Source organism: Chroicocephalus ridibundus, chromosome 5, assembly GCF_963924245.1.
Source record: "Chroicocephalus ridibundus chromosome 5, bChrRid1.1, whole genome shotgun sequence".
In the NCBI taxonomy this organism is placed as follows: Eukaryota; Metazoa; Chordata; class Aves; order Charadriiformes; family Laridae; genus Chroicocephalus; species Chroicocephalus ridibundus.
Window position 1 is genome coordinate 69,878,360 of NC_086288.1, and position 18,183 is coordinate 69,896,542.

General features: G+C 38.4%; 1 protein-coding gene across 1 annotated transcript in view; it reads right to left on the reverse strand.

Moving 5' to 3' along the window:
• The window catches only part of GABRG1 (gamma-aminobutyric acid type A receptor subunit gamma1), a 58,017-nt gene that overhangs the window by 5,178 nt on the left and 34,656 nt on the right, over positions 1–18,183 (reverse strand). The window contains exons 4-8 of the mRNA XM_063336784.1: positions 11,919–12,139; positions 8,790–8,872; positions 7,399–7,536; positions 7,117–7,269; positions 3,751–3,962 (exon numbers count right to left, since the gene is read on the reverse strand). Of these exons, the coding sequence (XP_063192854.1) occupies positions 3,751–3,962; positions 7,117–7,269; positions 7,399–7,536; positions 8,790–8,872; positions 11,919–12,139 (807 nt within the window). The remainder of the gene's footprint in view (positions 1–3,750; positions 3,963–7,116; positions 7,270–7,398; positions 7,537–8,789; positions 8,873–11,918; positions 12,140–18,183) is intronic.

The following is an 18,183-nucleotide window of genomic DNA, read 5'->3' on the forward strand; positions in this document are numbered from 1 at the left end:
TCTTCTCCCTTTTCTGCCATCTCTGTATTTTCTCATGTAAGGAATAAATACAGCAGAAAAGGATGCAGTCAGAAGAACTAACTGTATATTTAAGTGTAGAGAAGAATCTCTCTTAAACAATTAGACATGATAGGCAATGAAAAGCTATGAACAAAATATGAAAAGCAGGAAGCCACATCATTTAGATTCTTGTTATGTTTTAGAGTCTTGTTGTCCCAATTCCAGAGAATTACTTTGGCTAGTACACAGATCTCTATACATTGCTAAGGATGCACTATTGCTGCTAAGACATTTTACCCAGTGTCCCAAGGGGTGATGTTAAAGCCGTGCAGTATCCACTGCATTTTGAAATAGCTTTATTTAATAAGTGTCTTTACCAGAGGAAGTTTCACACAGACTGCTGTTTCAACACTTTTTAGACACGGTGACCTAGGGAGCTAATTATCATCCTAAAGGACCTCATTATTCTTTTCAGTTATGATAAAATACTGACAATACTAACAAACAGCAGTTACGTGCTTCTACCCTCTAATGTGAGGCATCACGAATAGGGCTTATTTTTATAAAATGTAAAAAGTTCAAATTTTCCTTTGAACTTACAAAATTATCATTTTGTTGAAGATATATAAAGATGTTTATTTCTGATTGATGCCTACCCTGGCTTTACAAGAATTTCCTGACTGTTGGTTCTGCCAACGTAAGATTCGTGGCATGACTTGTTTCAACTAGTGGGGTAAATCCCCAACGCAGAAACACCATGGGAGGATGAAGAAATAACGGTTCTGCTTTTCACTGCTCATGTCTCCAGCACAGACTGAAGCTGGCTACTGAATTACAGGTTTGAAGAGGAGGCCTGAGAGAGGCAGAAAGAAAGTACCACCTTATAAGGCCTAACTACCTACAGGGAATACGTAAAATGCATGTAAGAAAGAGACAATGTGAGGGAAAAGGGGAAAAAAGACCCACACCTCACAAGAAAATGACCTTCCACCAATTGTCAGAGACTTAAAAAAAAGTACTGATATTGTAGATAAAACTCCACATATATTGAGAAGCATTTATGATACATTCTGAGAGGACCAAAACCAAACCATTCTGCATTAACACTAATACACGTACAAAAGAAAGCCACTGTCTGTGGAGATCATAGCACAGGTGATGCATTCACTTCAGGTGAAATGATGATCAGAACAAGATCCACAACTAATTAAGTTTAATCTCTCCTGCCCAAACTCATTATCCTTACTAATGTGGATTTACATAAGCCAATTCAAACTACCTTTCTTGAACGATGCCAGCACATATTTTGTAAGATAAAACTGCTGTAATCATTTGTAAAATCTCACCATTTTTTCACAAGATCATTTATTGCACTTTGTTGGCATCAGTTGCTGGAATAATAAGCTTTTATTGCATTTTGCAATAGAAATAGAAGAACTAGGCAAGGCAAGTTTTCCAAGGAAAAAACACCTGTAAATGAGAACTTTTCAGAAGGAATTAAACTGACTATTTTTAATTAAATTGTTATTTTGAGTTACATATCCATAACTGCAAGAGAAAAGGAATGAATAGAAGTCTTCTACAAAGATAAAGGGGGAAAAAGAAAAAAAAAAAAAGGATATGTAATTGTATGGCTTCCCATTAATTAATCAGATGGATTCTTTAATTCTATTTGGAACAAGAAATTTTACAGCTTTTTATAAAATGTCACCCAAAACCCTATTTATCAAATTAGAATCCTCACATATAAGTACATTAAATTTAATCCCCCCTTATTTTTAGAGTAATCTCTTCTCTAGTATCGTCTTACAGCCATAACGTGCTGAAACATGTTTAAAGAATTCTGTGTGAAACGATGGTTGTTTTTCAACTACTTAGAAATTAAAATCATGCTTTAAGAACACAGTAAACCACAAATGAACAGTGTTTTGAGTATTATATTGCCAATTTTAATCTTAGTCCAAACTCCAGCTAGTTATTCTGTAAGTGTCATAGTTTCTCTCTCACCCTTATTCTATATTTTAAATTGTCATATGCACTGAAAATCTCAAAGCATTTGGCAGATTATTGCCCAAATGGCTCATGTGTGAACAGATTCTGAAAAGTCTCGTGACTCCATTCAATAGAGTATACTTGCAAACCACTTCAGTGGCTGACCTTTAGTCTCCCTGGTTTGAATAAGCAGTATTTCCTCCCCTCTTCCTTTCCTTGTTGTGATGCTTGGAGCAGACCTATTTCAGCTCCCCGTCCCCTAGGTATTGTTGAGACCTCATTGCAACAACAACCTAAAATTGAATCTGCTGTGCTGACTCTGGGAAGTCCCCCAAATTCTACTGGGGGGACTTTTATCAGCGTCTATTATCCTTCCCCCTCACTGCAGCCCTTGCCAAAGCCTGTCTCCCATCCTTTCCATTGTACCCACATTTGCTTCCACCACTAACAGGAGGAGGTTTGAGGTTTCCAGTTCTCCTGGCTGTGCTGGATTCCCTGAGGATCAGAGTGATGTCCGACCAAGGCAGCACAGGCCACTATTGACCCTTCACCGCTAGCCTTGTCCTAAACACACAGCTGATCTACTCGGACCAGCTCACCACATGAAATGCATTTCCCTGGTATTAAGCCATTGCAGCCCCACAGTGCCCCCATAAGACAGTCCCCCACAGCAGCGCTGCTCAAAATGGGTGGCCGGGGCTTTCCAGCACTAGTCGCAGAATGGATACGGTTCATAACAGGATTTCTGCATTTCCATATCTGGGCTTCTGTAACTTCATTTCGATTTCTGTTTGATCTTACGCAGGTGGCATTCAGCCTTCACCCAGAAAAGACAACTGATATTATGATTCAAGTATGCTCCAGCTTCCTTTGAAGAAATGATCTGCAAGGGGGCTTTATAACATTGTCCTTCCTCTTATTCTCTCCAAAAGATGACTAAAATCAAGCCTCAGATATTAAGACTAGTGTTTGAATTAGTAAGCTATTTAATGCCTTTACCTCAATGTTTTATTAGTTTAAAGATTGGCTTTAAATATTTGTACTGGCTTTCAACAATAGATTCTTTGGAAGTTCCGGTATTCTTACTATACAAACAGAAAGCCTCTTAAAATTGAATAATACTTGTTCCTGGGATATGTGGGGATTCACACCATACAAACATCAACTTGTAAAAGCAGAAGGTTCATTTTACCATAAAGAAACGTAGAAGTAAATGAAAAAAAAAAAAAAGAGTTAAAGTAGAATTTCTGAAGTGGAAGGGAGTCAGAGTACTGACCTGTAATAAGCACTCATTCCTTTGCAAAGCTGGTGAGGTAAGACCTAAGTTAGATGATGCAGACCCAAACAAATCCTCATGCCTTCAGCCCATTTACATTATCTCTACTGCTTCAGCCTTATCTATGATTCTCTGCCAGGTGATGTACTCAGAAGCACTATGCCCAGACAGAAATGTCTCCACGGGCACGCACTCCGCGGGCAGCTCTAGGAGCACCAAGGGTTTGGGCATGGCATATATCAAACCACTCTATAGCTTAGGCTTATGTGTTCTCTTCACATGTGAGTGGAATGATCTAAAATCTCCCCTCATTAGTAGTATTAACAGAAAATAAGTACAAGCCCCCAAACTTAAAAAAACCGATAAAAGTGTTAATTATCTTTGAACATTAGCCCTCCTACTTAAGAACCAGACTTTCAAAGTTAATGCTACAATAAAGAACATTCTGTATTTTTTTTTCCTTCTTGTTCGGCTAAACTTACTGATAGCTTAGATTTTGCCTTCTTTTCTTTTCCTTTGTCCCCTTTTCTGTTGCTGGTAAAGTAATGCAAGGTGCCGTATTCCATCAAGGCAGCGAACACAAAAATGAAGCAAACCGAAACAAAAAGGTCCATTGCTGTCACGTAGGAAACCTTTGGGAGTGACTTCCTAGCAATTGTACTCAACGTTGTCATGGTCAGCACCGTTGTAATGCCTGTTTGAGAAAGAAAGAAAGAAAGACAGGAAGAGGGAAGTGTATAAGTAATCCAATCATATAGTTGCAAAAAAAAAAATACTCAAATTATCCTTTAATTCATACATGAGGCACACAAGAACTGAAGCGCAGCTGGGTTCACTGCTGATCACACCCACACACATCCGTGCTATTGCAAGAAGCATCCCAATGGATCCAGCGGCCACCATGGGGATCATACAGAAGGCAGCACCTTTCACCTTCAGTTTAAATCTCTCCCATTTTCAACGCGCACTGAATAAACAATGACACTGAGAAAGTTTGTGTAATTTTATAAATCTGTTATAGAATGCACACATAGAGCAAATGCAATAGACAAATAGGTATAAATAAGCACACAAATTTTATAAACACAAAAAAGGCTTTTGGCTCTTGAAAGATTAAAATGTACAAAAGAACATATTCAGAAAAAAAAAGGTGTGTTACTTATCAGTGATTTCAAACTTTCAGAAAACATGAGAAAAAGGAATAATGTTTTAAATTGTTTGCTTCTGACACGTAGCAGATCAAACTAGATGGTCTTGATGGCCTTTCTGGGCTCATTCTCTAAATTACTACATATTTTTTCAATACTGTATCTTAAGTAATAGAAAATGTTTCCCTTGATTCACTTACATACAAGTTAATTAAAAGAACAAGCTGGCCTTAATAGCAATGTGTTCAGAATCTCAACTATACCACTTTTCACTGGTTTAACATTTAGAAGGTGTTAACACTTTCTTCATTTGATGCTTCAGGGAGATGCAAAGCCTTTTCCATAGTAGTCCAAAATTAAGATGTGACCTTTCCTTTCAAGAGCAATACTTGAACACCCAAATAATTTGTCATTGACATGCACAGGCTTACTGCAAAAGATGTGTTACATCAGTCTAAGGTTGTTTACAGCTTTTAAATCAGAGCATGGAATCAGGGGTCGCTATGGGCTGATCCTGCTGATCCCTGATCAGGAAAAGCAGTGGTGATTTTGCAATAGCTTTCCCAATGAAATTACATGCCTAAAAGGGCAAACAGATAACCACGGAGTTTTTCAAAAGTGCTGCGCTCCCACTAGATGCTTTTGAAAATCAATTAGGCATTTCTCTGCATAGTTAAGTATCTAAATACCTTTAATCATCTCAAACCTTTTGCTTTGGGAAACCACAATCTAACAGGATCTTCCAACACATACAGAAGAAAAAGGCCTAAGCCTTTTCAGTGTACCAGAGCCCAGCACAGCCTCCCAGGTGGGAAGTCGCATCTACCATTCCTCTTACTCACTTCTCTTCAGAGAGGGCAAAAGGAGATGTGGACTTTCCCAGTCCGCTCCACTATGCAAAAAGGCATACAGGGGGCTGTCACAAGGAGCGACCCTTCCACAGCATCACAACTGCTTGCCATGATGGACCTTGTTTCATTTTTGCTTTCTTGTCTTAATTTCTCAGTCTCTTTCTATAAAATTGTGTCTATTTGACTGGTATTCTCTTTCTTCTTCAGCAGAACATCTGCATGTGAGAAAAGTCATCCTACAGTCTATCAAATGATGGCTTCTGCCATGGTGTTCTGCCATCTCCATGTTCACACAAAAGGAGCTGAGAGTTAACTGCAGGGAGCTGTAAATATGACATTGTAAACCTTTGTAGTACATCTCAAGTAGATGAAGGTTAGTACTGCTCAAGTGGGAGCATGAAAACTCTATCTTAACCATGAGATCAAAGGCAAATTTGCTAAATTTGTGGCATAGAAAAAGTACTCTGTAAAAAGCACAAACTGGATACAGAACTAGCAGGACACTGATACAACAGTTTTTCCTGTTACAGCTAATGTCATTCCAGATGGTACCCACAATGATGTCCAATGATTAGTCGGTCAAACAACACTTATAATAAACTTCTAAATCAAGATCTGAAACTATCAGGAGATAGTTTCGCTTATTTATTCAATATTTTAGCCTCTCTTCGTTAAACTTTGCAGTACTTTTAAACAGCATAAAATTAATATTCAAGACTCAGATTTTCTTCCTTTATCTTTTCATTAGGCTACTGAGCCATGCTCATTTTTGCTTACTTTCTTTCTCTACTCATTAATCTTGCAGGCTTGTCTGCACATGGTCCATTTTCAATGGGAAGGGCAGGGAGTTAAAGCCTGGACTCACCCTTCTGGTAGGGAACACTCCTGTAAGGTGGGAACGGTGTGTTCACAACCCTATAAGCTGATGAGGAAAATTAGCTCACATATCTCACTTCCTAAGTTGCTCTCTCGGCTCTTGATCTTTCCCCCAGAATAGGTCATACTGCCGTCACCAGTTTTACTAATGCTAAGCTCAAAGTTTCTAGTCCTGGAGTTCCGCACGCTCCACATCCCCCCCATCTGTCGTGCTTTATGTGGGGACTACGACTCTTCTCCAAAGCAGCGCATGAATCTCCAACGGTCCAACGAAGGAGACTGACACCATGCTAAACAGGTCAGCCAGGATGACACTAACACAGAATTATCTCTGGAGCAGAACTTGCAACACACTTCAGTACTGTCTGTAGTAAAAGCAGGACAGTGAGTCGGTTTTTGAGAGTTACATGCTTAACAACTTGAAGTGCAACTTTGGTTGCAATTTTTCTCTTCTATCCTGGGCTTAAAGGAATAACTGAATCATTTCTTATCACAATAGTAGTAGTAGTAATAATAATAATAATAATATAAAGCAACAACAACAAAATACCCCAACAAAACAAAAAACAGATCTTTACAGTGTTCGCCTGTGTAGGAATGACAACCTTTGCTCCATGATGCTAAGTGAAGTTTAATCATACTTGTCAGACTAATGATTGCCATATTGCCATCCCCGGAGATGACAAAAAGCACATAAAGGAGAAAAAAAACGTATTTATGGGAACAACAGCAAATCCACAAGTCTTGGATCAGGATTTCTAAATTTCCAGATTTCCATTCTCAACAGTCTCTCCTTAAGCCCTGCTGTGCAACCACAGCAGGATCCTCCTACTCTTAATCTTGCAGTTCAAGAGAAAGGGTGACCAATGGTCACAATCTGAAGGGGAATAAACCGTGGTTCATTTACTCCCTGCTGCAGATTTGCATTCCTGGGAGCACCAGATTCTTCAAGGTTGAAAAAAGACGTCCTTACCCAGAGAAGTCCTTGCAGGAACTGCATCCTTATTGATCCAAAATGACACCCATGAAAGAACAACTGTGAGTATGCAAGGAATGTATGTCTGAATAGTAAAATATCCCATACGTCTGCTGAGATCAAAGAAGATTGTCATAATAATATAATCACCTACAAATTTAAAAAAGAAAAAAACATACATAGATGACATTTAAAATGGTTTTCAGTTGTATCTTCATCTGTTAGTCTTGTTAGTCTACATAGATACTACATGAAATAAAACTCAACGCTTTGCCTTACCAGACAAGGTATGAGAAATTTCAGTTGTATTTCGTAACCCCACAAATGCAAACTGATACAGTCTCCAGTATTTTGGATCTGCAACTTCAACAGAGGTTTTCTTCCATTTGTATTCAATTTCATTTCTGGGATATCCATCTAGAATAAAACAGAGTAAATCAAGAGTTCAGACACAGTATATATCAAAGCATGTTTTGTGATCTCTGAAGTTGTTTATAAACTAAACCAGGGCTACACATAAAGTGGATCAGAGAGAAAGCCAAACTTAAAATTTAACCCCAAAATATCTAGCCTCAGTTTTAAGCTTAGCTAAATGTATGATCAATCAAAAACTATATAAATACAAATGTTTAGGAAATATCTATACAATATTCTGGATCTCAGATATGAAAAACTGGCTCAGAATCACCACCGTGAATTAATACACAAATGTAATATACATTATCATTAAAAGACCACAAAGAGCTTAAAAGGACAGACACTTATTAGTACATAGTTTGATAAAATTCCTATTGGCGTTTATTGAAAATTTCTTTGTCTGTTATTCTTAGAATGTTTTTTTGTGGCCCGATTCACTGTCCAGTACCTCAGCTTTAAGGAAGTGTGACCTTCTGGATTTGATGTGCCTCACATGTTGCCCCACATTATCTGGCAGAAATGAAATGATGCAAGACTTGCTTGTGTGGCACAACTATTTAATCAATGGGGCTACCAAAACTCGTTTCGCTGGAAGCACTCAAGCAGTACTAAGTGAAAACATTAATTTAAAAAGAATCACTGAAGTTTGATTTCATTGCCTATTAGGTTCCACATTTAGGAATAAGTTGTTTAACTGTGTTAAGGTGGTTTGGATTTCTTTTGCCAGTAATAGCACATTTCCCTTAGGATTTTTTTTTTCTAAATATAGTTTATATTAAAGAAATGAAGCCTGGAAGTTGTTTCTGCCTCACATAAATAAGTCCCTCTGAAAGGCGAAGGACTTCTTATACTGATTAAGCATTTACAGGAATGGGTTGAAGAAGACAGATCTTACTTTTACTTTCAAGTATACCACATGGAATTAATTCAAAGCTGGCAAGTCTGACAGGCATAAAAAATAGTTCTTCCAGGGCAATATATTTCCATTAACTGGAATGGGCATTGTATCAGTCTCCTAAGCAAAACGATTATTTTTATAGTTGCAACTAAATGAAATGCATGCAGTTCAACTCATTCATTACTGCATTTAATAATGCACTAAAAAAATGCAATTAATCTAATCAAACCATAAACACGTCAGTTCTTTCCTTCACTGCAAGACTTTAAGAAGTAAACACTTGCTCTCTTGCTGACAGTATTTAAGGAAATGTAAAGCCTGAATGTAAACAAACAAGAAGTATTTTACCACCTACAGCTTGAAAACTCCAGTGGACAGGAGTGTTCATCCATAGGAAAGTTATGAAGCTGAAGATAACATTCAGCATTAATTGTCAGCCTGATTAGAAAAGGAAGGGAGAAAAAAAAAAAAAGAAGAAGAAAGATTATATTCAAATATCTAGACACTTCAGATTAGACAGTAAAGAAAATGCACAGAAATCAGTTTTGCCAATTAATACATGTTAACACGTAGCCAATTATGTCTGCAAAAAACATCCAGCATCATCTCCAAAGAACAAAACCTCATAATAAGCAACCTGAGGACCTGCGTTGTTTCAGTTGGCATTTTGAGCCATTTCAAAAATTTCACTAGATTGGAGGAGGGGCACCTCTCAGCTCTCCACCAGAAATAGGGGATAAAAGGGAGGGCCTGAAGGCAGGGCAAGGAGGGGAGTTTATGATAACAAATAAAGGAACTTTCTAAAGAATGCATTTGTCAAGTCAAATTGTATTTGGCATCATTGTATCTGGTGGCTATATACAGGACAGAGAACGTGGGGACACTCTTGGGCTTGCTCTGTGTTCATGGAGGCAGCGCTGGCGAAGACAGCAGCATGGATAGGAACAAGCAGACTTGATATTTCTACTCATTTAATGTCTAAGGCATTCAAGTAATTCACGCAACTAATATACATTTTAGAAGTAGTTTAGGACTCGTAATGGTATCAACTTAATCACTTGCTGGTTTTGAAAATACTATCACAGATTTCATAGAATAGTTTGGGTTGGAAGGGACCTTTAAAGGTCATCTCGTCCAACCTCCCCTGCAATGAGCAGGGACATCTTCAACTAGATCAGGTGTCTCAGAGCCCCGTCCAACCTGATCTTGAATGCTTCCAGGGATGGGGCATCTACCACCTCTCTGGGCAACCTGCTCCACTGTTTCACCACCCTCATTGTAAAAAATTCTTCCTTCTATATAGCCTAAATCTTCCTTCTTTTACTTTAAAGACACTACCCTTTGTCCTGTCACAACAGACCCTGCTGTTTCCAAAGAGCTTCCAAGCAACCAATGCAAAACCCAGTTCTGCTTTCACTAGGAAGCTAGAGTAAGGGGCTAGACTCCAAACTGCCTTCTTTGCATTTAAAATACCTCCTCCTTTGTTGGTAACATTGTGAAGAAAGTCAGAATATCTTCTAAAATCAACTTTGAAAATTAACATAATGCTTACACACTTGACTATACGCAATACATACTAGACAAAAAGGGATGCGAAAAGGAAGATTCTGCCACATGCTGCCAGAAAGCTCTATGAGTCTGTGAACAAAGTAGTTATTTTTCACAAAGTGTCACTAGGACCTTTCTTGGTCAGGACAAATTTCCAGAAATAGGTTTATAAGGGAAAGTATATTTCTTGCCATATACTGGGGGAAAAATAAAGAGAACCCCCTACACACATTTCCAAGTAAAACACCCACATCCCTCTCAAGATGCTTTTCAAATTCGCCAACTATGGTAAATGCATTTATTGCCTTTGTTTTCCATTTTCTACCTTTGAAAACAAAAAGAAAACAAAACCAGACTTTTATTAATAGCAAAACAACTAGATCTGGGTTCACTGATGGGTGCAATAGACAGACCAAGGACTACCCTCAGAGGAGACTCGGTAAACCTGACTAACAGAATCACCAAGTCTGCTCCCTGAATTACCAACGGGGAAAGAGTGGTGGTAGAGGGGAGCCCATGACATGGAGCATTGTCAGATAATATTATTGTTCCTTCAATAACCAATATATGAACCACTCAATGTTATTCCATCTTAGGCCAAATTCAGGCTGTATCCTCACCGATACCGATGTTCGCACGTTACAGTGCTGGGTGAATACCTGTTCTGCTGTTTTATTCCTAGCCCATTGCACTTCATAGCTCTTACTCTAGCACACAATAATTCTAACCTATTGCTCTAGGAGAGCTCAGATGATAGTTTTTTTGGTTGCATTTGTTTGTTTCTCTGTGTTACTTAGTCGCTGTTTAAAAGAAATTGTACATTGAAACTGAATGGACATTGGAAGGGTAAAGTCCAAGTATGACTCTAGAATTGTTAGCTACAAAAAGAAAAAAATAATATTAGCATGACAACAGAAGAAGCTTTTTAGAGATTTTTATAAGCACCAGCATAATAAACTGTTTAAAAAGTGCTCTTCAGAGATATTTGTATGCTCTCAAATGAAGCATACTACGAAAAAATCAAGTGAAGAGAATCCATTTGAAACATTCTAATTCTTCTTATTTCTGATGCAGAATACATTTATGCTGAAAACAGCATAAATGACTGAAAATAAAGTAATTAAAAAGTGCTACTTTTTGGTTATTATTTTAAACTCTTAACAACAGAATCAGATTTATGCCATCCTCTGCATAGACCGCTTCTTGATCAGCTCCTTACTTAGTGCAAGATTTTTTAGGCATGTTTAAAAAATAAAACTGAGAGATGACACTAAAATGCTTTCTGTAGACTACAGCCTTTCAAGAACCGTTTGAAGGTGACTCAAAGATCAGTACAGATAGCTTAGATGGAAATCTTAAAACCAGCCCAAGCATCCCCCATTTGCCAAGAATAATTATTACCAACATGTTTGCTTATGCGTAATTTGGATGAACAGATTTGTTGATTTTAATAGCTTGCAAGGGTAAACATGTTAAGAAGTATATGGAGGACTGGGGCCTTAGCTTTAATCAAACTTCTTATGATTTTTTTTATCTGAAGCATTTAATATTTTACTTACAGAATATAATTTGGTGGATACTAGATACTGAAATAATTAGAACAGAAAGTCTGCAAAACAACTTATGACTAGATCTGCAACATGTTAGCGACAGACCGCCATGGTGCTATGCGCTGTATAATACCTTTTTTTTTAGTCTTGCTTGTACCTAAATGATTAAAATTTCCCATCCCCTTTAATTGTCTTTACCCAATTATATAGGCAATATATTTCAATATTATTAACTTCATGTTTTTCATGATCTTTCTCCTTTAGTAAACTCCTTGCAAATTCCTGTGGTCCACACCAAAAAAAAAAAATGCCACGGATTTGATACATATTCATTATTTTTATATTCCCGGTCATAACAGTTTTATTTTTTTCTAATAAAAACCCACCTTAGAGTGTACAATACTCTTCCATCACTCCAGATTCGAAGCAAACGATTTGGAGTTGTAATCCAGTGAGCATCAGATTTCCTTGAGTTCCGGAAGAAAGTGTCTGGAATCCAAATTTTTCCGACCATATTGCTATTAAGCATAAGCACCTTCATTGAGCTGTTAAATTTTAGACGACTGTCATACCAAGTCTGGGCAAAAATTATATCTATAGTGTATTCCTAAAAACAGAGAAACAACCATATCTATGTATATGTTTACCAAAGTCTGCAAGCCAACAATTTTTAATTCATATATAAATCCAAGGCTACTTCTTCTGTTCTCTTTTGTATTACCATTTGCATAGTACGCAGCAGCCTGGAACCCCAAACGGAGAAATTACAGGCTGATAAAAGACGCACACAGCCTTCTGTCCCTACCTCCTCTCCCCTGACACATACTGATTAGTTAAGGAAGAGGAGACATGGTGGGAGCTTGCTGTAACTTGGAGGTCCCCACACAATGCCACCACCTCTGGGGCCCTAGACAGAAATTTAAGGGCAACATTAATACTTCAGGGATAGTCTACGTTTGTTAAGACAAAGGTTCTACATCTCTTAAGAAGCAAACCAAATATACTGTATATACTTTTTCCCCAAAACTTTACAAATGCATTTTAAGATCCTTCAAGAAATTTCAGATTTTGAAAAAAATTCACGAATATGCGGGAAGTAAACATCACAGTTTGCAGAACTGTCTGTTACCATCTGCCTCGTATATCTACCTACATATGCACAAAAGTATCCGTAATCATCATCAGGGAGGAAACTTCCCTAAAACAATTCCACTTTACTTATTAAAGCCTCAAGAAAGCTGCTTTTGTGATAGAAAGTCAAATTCCTCAGGAGACTGATGGCCAGAAAAGAAAGGTGAAAAATCAAATAAATAAATAAATGGAAAACCCACAGCCTTTTAATGAGACAATCTTTGACACAGTAAAACTTGAGGGAGATAAAGATCACAGATGCAACGAAATATTGTTTTTCAAAGAATTCAGCCAGTTGCTGCTGCACTCCAGGCAGAGGAGTAAAGCAGCGGCCTCATCCCTGCTGTATTTGTCACAGCTCCAGACTCTGACCTTAAGGGCAACAGTCTTGGTGATGGCAGATGTCATCTTTCCTGCACGGCTGCCCCATGAGGGCTCCAATGAGCAACTCGGCAGCTCCTCTGCAGGGAAAAAGAGCTGGAGACCAGACTTAGACGCTTGGTGTTGGCTGTTCAGCTCTCAGTCACGGGCCGAGTGGGCAGGGGGAAGAGAGGAAGAGACGGTGGTTCAAACTCTTGCTTGGGCAAAGGGCTCACTACTAGCTCGCTCAGTCAATAAAAATGCACAGTGCAGACAGCCAATTTGGTTTTCAAATAAAACAAAAGTGGAAGGCCTTGCTGGTTGGAGCGGGGGTTTTGTTCATTTTCCTTTTAAATAATCATAGCAGCCAACTGCACGAGTTACAGACTCATTCATTTCTGCAACTGATACCATCCATCTCCCAGGAAAGTTTGTGAAATCTGGCACTTCATCCCTGAGAAGTGCCAAGGCAGACATTCCAGGACTACTTAAATCTCTCTCAATTTTCCCACCTCTCCAGGTGGGAGAAGAACAGGTTCAGGAAACAGATATGCAAGAGGGAGGCTTGCCCTTTCTCTGTCGTGTGTGACAGATAAATTACCATCTGGACTGTGGTAACTCAGTGACTCTCAGAGGTTATGAATAACTAGTGTACGAGGCAAACAGTGGAGGGACAGAGGGAACAAAAGTACTAATCAAAAATGCATTTTAGAGATGACTTTGCCCTAAATCTCTCCTTATTCCTTGAGAGGCACTGCCATCAGGGGAAGATTCTGCAGGTCAAAACAAGTCCTTGATTATTTTATTTCTTTAAACAACATTCAAGACACCTGTAAAAACCCAGGGCCCGTTTAACCTTAAAATTCAGTTTTCTGTGCTCATCTATAGTGGTTACAACTGGAAAGGAAACTTGCCTTGCTGTAGTGTAAATGAGAGCCTGAGGCAGTGCACTGGAAAAGTGTTTTAATGGGCTTAAATGGAACAGAATGAACAAAGATTTACGTGTTGCCTTTACAGTACAAATAGGAGGGAAAAAAGAAGTCAGGGAGGGAAATCAACAGACACAACCAAACGTATGAAAAGAGCAGACCGTCTGAGTTTGAAGGTGCTACTCTAAGCAGCCACTTCACAGCAGCACTGCGTTGTCTGGGAAAAAGAAATTTATCAAAGTGTCACTACAGTCAAATCCACCCAGAGCGAGAAAACTCGGGTTTTCATAGAATACCAACCACCCTGACAAATTAAGATAAAAAAGGCAGAGGAGCTCGCAGATTATTTTGAACACACAAATCAAAGGAACAGCCTCAGTGGACCCAGATGCTTGTGTTCTCTTACCTTTCAGTATTAAATGTTTTTATCACACCCACGTAACACAGGTGTTGTTTAAAGAACTTTTTTTTTTGGGGGGGGGGGGGGGGAAGAAACTTTGTTAAAATCCTTCATGATACATTTATGACTGTTCAAAAAGAATCTAATACATAATAGTTTAATATCATAATATTAGTTAATTGCTTATATCTCTACTACCTTTCACTCAAGTGAACTTTAGCATAGTGGCCAAGCACATACATGTACTCCCATTGCAGAGGTGCAAGGCACGTGAAAATGGGACTCAAATGTATATTAGCCTCCTTTCCGAACACAAGTCTCCCCGCAGAAGAGGCCAGGTGGCATAAATCCAAATAGATCCCAAGCGGCCACCACGCACAGGCAAACATAGAGGATGATCAGACAGCTAAGAGCATGCAGCATGCAGCTGTCTCAGTGTAGACGCTTGAAGGGGAAACTATGCTATAGTTGGATTATTTCTGAAAATCTAGGTTTGAAATGAGCTTGAAATTTTCATATTTTATGGATTCATACACTGGATTCCCTTAAATTTGCATTTCCTGAAAAATATTTCCCATTTCTTTTTAAGAAGGGGAAATATGGGTCCCTAAAATTTCACTATACTGCCTTTTCTGGGAGTACTTTGTTTCCAAAAGTAGATGAATAAAAGCCCTGTCTTTGTTTAGACACCATATGAGCAAGCACAACAGCAGCCAGATACATACAATATTCTTTTAGTGCAATAAATCTTTCTGACCTTCCATGTTGTTTCCCTTATTTTCTTGCAAAAAGTTAAAATTAACACTCTTACCACTACTTTTATTAGCCTTTCATAAACCTCACCATCCTGTGCCACTGTTGTCCTCTAACCATAAAAATTGGTTTACTACTCTCTCTTTCGAATGAAACTAATGATAAAATAGCTGTGCAGAATAAAATGGAACCCATCTATGGCTGCGTTAGTCACAGCCATAGCAAAATGCCTACTTATTCATATTTAGCCTCACAGGGTTCAATAACCATGGCACACGTTAGCTCATATTTGGCGTTTGATTAGATCAGTGAACTCTTTCTTGCGCAGCTGGCATAAAGAGCCCACCTGCCTAATTATTTACAGATAACTGCAATCCTCCTCCATCTCCCCTCTTGAAAAGAACATAACAAACTCCAAAGGCTGGGAACACAGCGACTAATCAGAGATTACCATTAAAGGGCCAGGCAGTGAACAAACCGTGAATATTGACAAGCAGGTATATAGTCTGAGAGAAAATCATTTAATAAATAAAAACAATTACTTCAAATAAAGTAGGAACAGCTACCGTATGGGATTAAATGGAATCCTCAACATCAGTTTCATTGTCACGCACAGTTCAATTACAGACAGACGTGAAAATGGGACAGCAGACGTTTTTTTTTTTATTGGAAAGCTGTGAAAGGGAGGCAGATACCATCCTACACGATTGTTTCTCAGCGCAAATCACATCAAATGAATTCCAACACAATATCAATAAGGATGGAAAAAAAATTCTCACATTGCAGAAAATAAACATTTGTCTTGGATATTTTGCCTGGCAGACTCACAACTGATTTGGTATTCCACAGTAAAAATTGTGGAGAAGTCAAGCAGTGGGTAGCTAAATTGTTGGCTGGATGATGTTAACTGCAACACATTTTGTTTAAGAACAGGAAAAAGTGGCCTAGTTTTCTGAGGCCAAACACAAAGTCAATGAAAAGACCCAAAACCAAACTCAGAACTGAGAAATTGTGTTAGTGAACTACACGCCGGCAATACAGTTCATTACCAGTGAATTTCAGAGAAAAATGTATAAAAACATACTCTGGTCCTTTCATCTTCCCTCTTTACCTGGTCTAGCAGGAGGTGCCCCTGCCCAGGGCAGGGGGTTTGGGACAAGATGGTCTTTAAGGTCCCTTCCAACCCAAACCATTCTATGATTCTATGATCTTTGGTGAGAAATCCACCTCAACTTTTCTCCCAGATTGAAAATGTCCCCTGAAAGGCACCTGGAGTTTTCTGGAGTGCAAAAAGCTAATTCAGAAATCTGTTTCATAAGGAGCCCCTGAACTCAGTTCAACTACCGAGTGAGGGATGACTTCATCTTATTCAGTTATCTGAGCTTCAAGCTATTTCCCCCGTATTTCTTCATTCTATCCAGCTTTCTAATTCCTTAAACTGGAACTTTATGTGAGATAGGCAGGGTATTCTTCAGAAAAAAAAAAATTATGAAGGGGAAACTAAAGAAAACACTGTACCAGTCTACATTTTTTGACATTAAGAGATGTGATTTAATATTAAAGACTCCATCTAGCATGCTGATTAAGAGGTTTAAACAACAAAGAAAGCATAGACAAAACTGGTAACCACATCCTCTCCTAAGAGGGAAGCACCAAATAAAGCACCAAGCATTAGCCAATTTATCTTCATCTTGCCAGTGTGCTGCCAATAAACTCCTGTAACCTTCACCTTGTCCCTCACGCAAATATCTCTGGACATCAATACGGGGCTAGTAAGTAATTTATTAAAACGCTTAACCTATCTTTGATGTATAACTACTCTTAACAAAACATCTAAAATGTGGTTGCTCTCCCTGGTGGGCTGCTTTAAAAGCCCTCTAAAAAGATTTTTGAGCTGCTTCAGGGCCAGCGATGGTTTCAGAGCTTCATACCCATGGCTGGTACTGAAGCAAAAGTAAAATTTCTTGGTTTGGTAAACTCTTTTAGTTTGCTCACTAGAGCAATCTAAAGCTAGTGACCTTAGGGTGAGATCTAAATGATCCAACAAATCACAACGATCCTGACATGTACCTGTAATATCACATTAGTGATACTGCAGCTGTGGAAGAGGTGGGGGCTGCGGGAAATACACTGAACTGAAGTGCACAGCGTCTGCTCCCAGAGTCTTTTGACCGATTAGATTGTTATAATTGTGCAGATAGTCACACTGGAAGATGCTATGAGAACATATGCACGGGGTAAGCGGAAGCGTGGCAAATCACATCTACGGAAGGTACGGGAGTACAGCAAGACCTACATATACAGAAAAAAAATATAATCTATCTGTCTTCATATCATAATTTGGCATCTGTGCTTATCCAGGCCTTATTTTGAACATGCAAAGTGACAGATGCAAACAACAATATGAATAAATGGCAAGATTTATTTCAATGCTTTGTAGATTAGAAACTGTAATTAAAATCTTGCCAATAGTCAAAAGATTAGCTAGAGAACTAACTAATGCACTTCAGCAAAATCTCTGCTTTTATTTGATCAGCTTAGACTTTGGGCATTTGAAGAGAGAATAAGGAGAGGAAGCAGATTACATATATAATCTATATAAACTCCCACACTGGAAATGGTACAAAAAGTTTTGGTCTGCTTTTCAATTGAAACTTGAACACTTCAGACACTGCCACTCATAGAAAAAAAACATTACACTACAGAAAGAACCAGAGAAGAAAACTCAGGAAAAAAAAAAAAAAAAGAAAAAAAACCAACCACATACACCCCTCCAAAAAAACATAAACACATACACATATATTAAAAACACAGGACTGAATACTGGTATGGATTAAAGGTTTGGCTTTGAGGTTGTCAATAATGATTTATCAACTCCATTGACTGTACTTTCTAAATTCTGCAGCTACATATACCTTCCTGTAACTACAGATACTCAAGCAGTCAAAATTGGTCCCACAAATGACTTTAGTGACAAAGCTGTACATTACTCAAGCGTACATGCCTTTTATAAATAAACTATAGTCTCAAACATAACGGTTCACCATTCAGTACAGTGCAACTGCTTTTAAAGCAAGA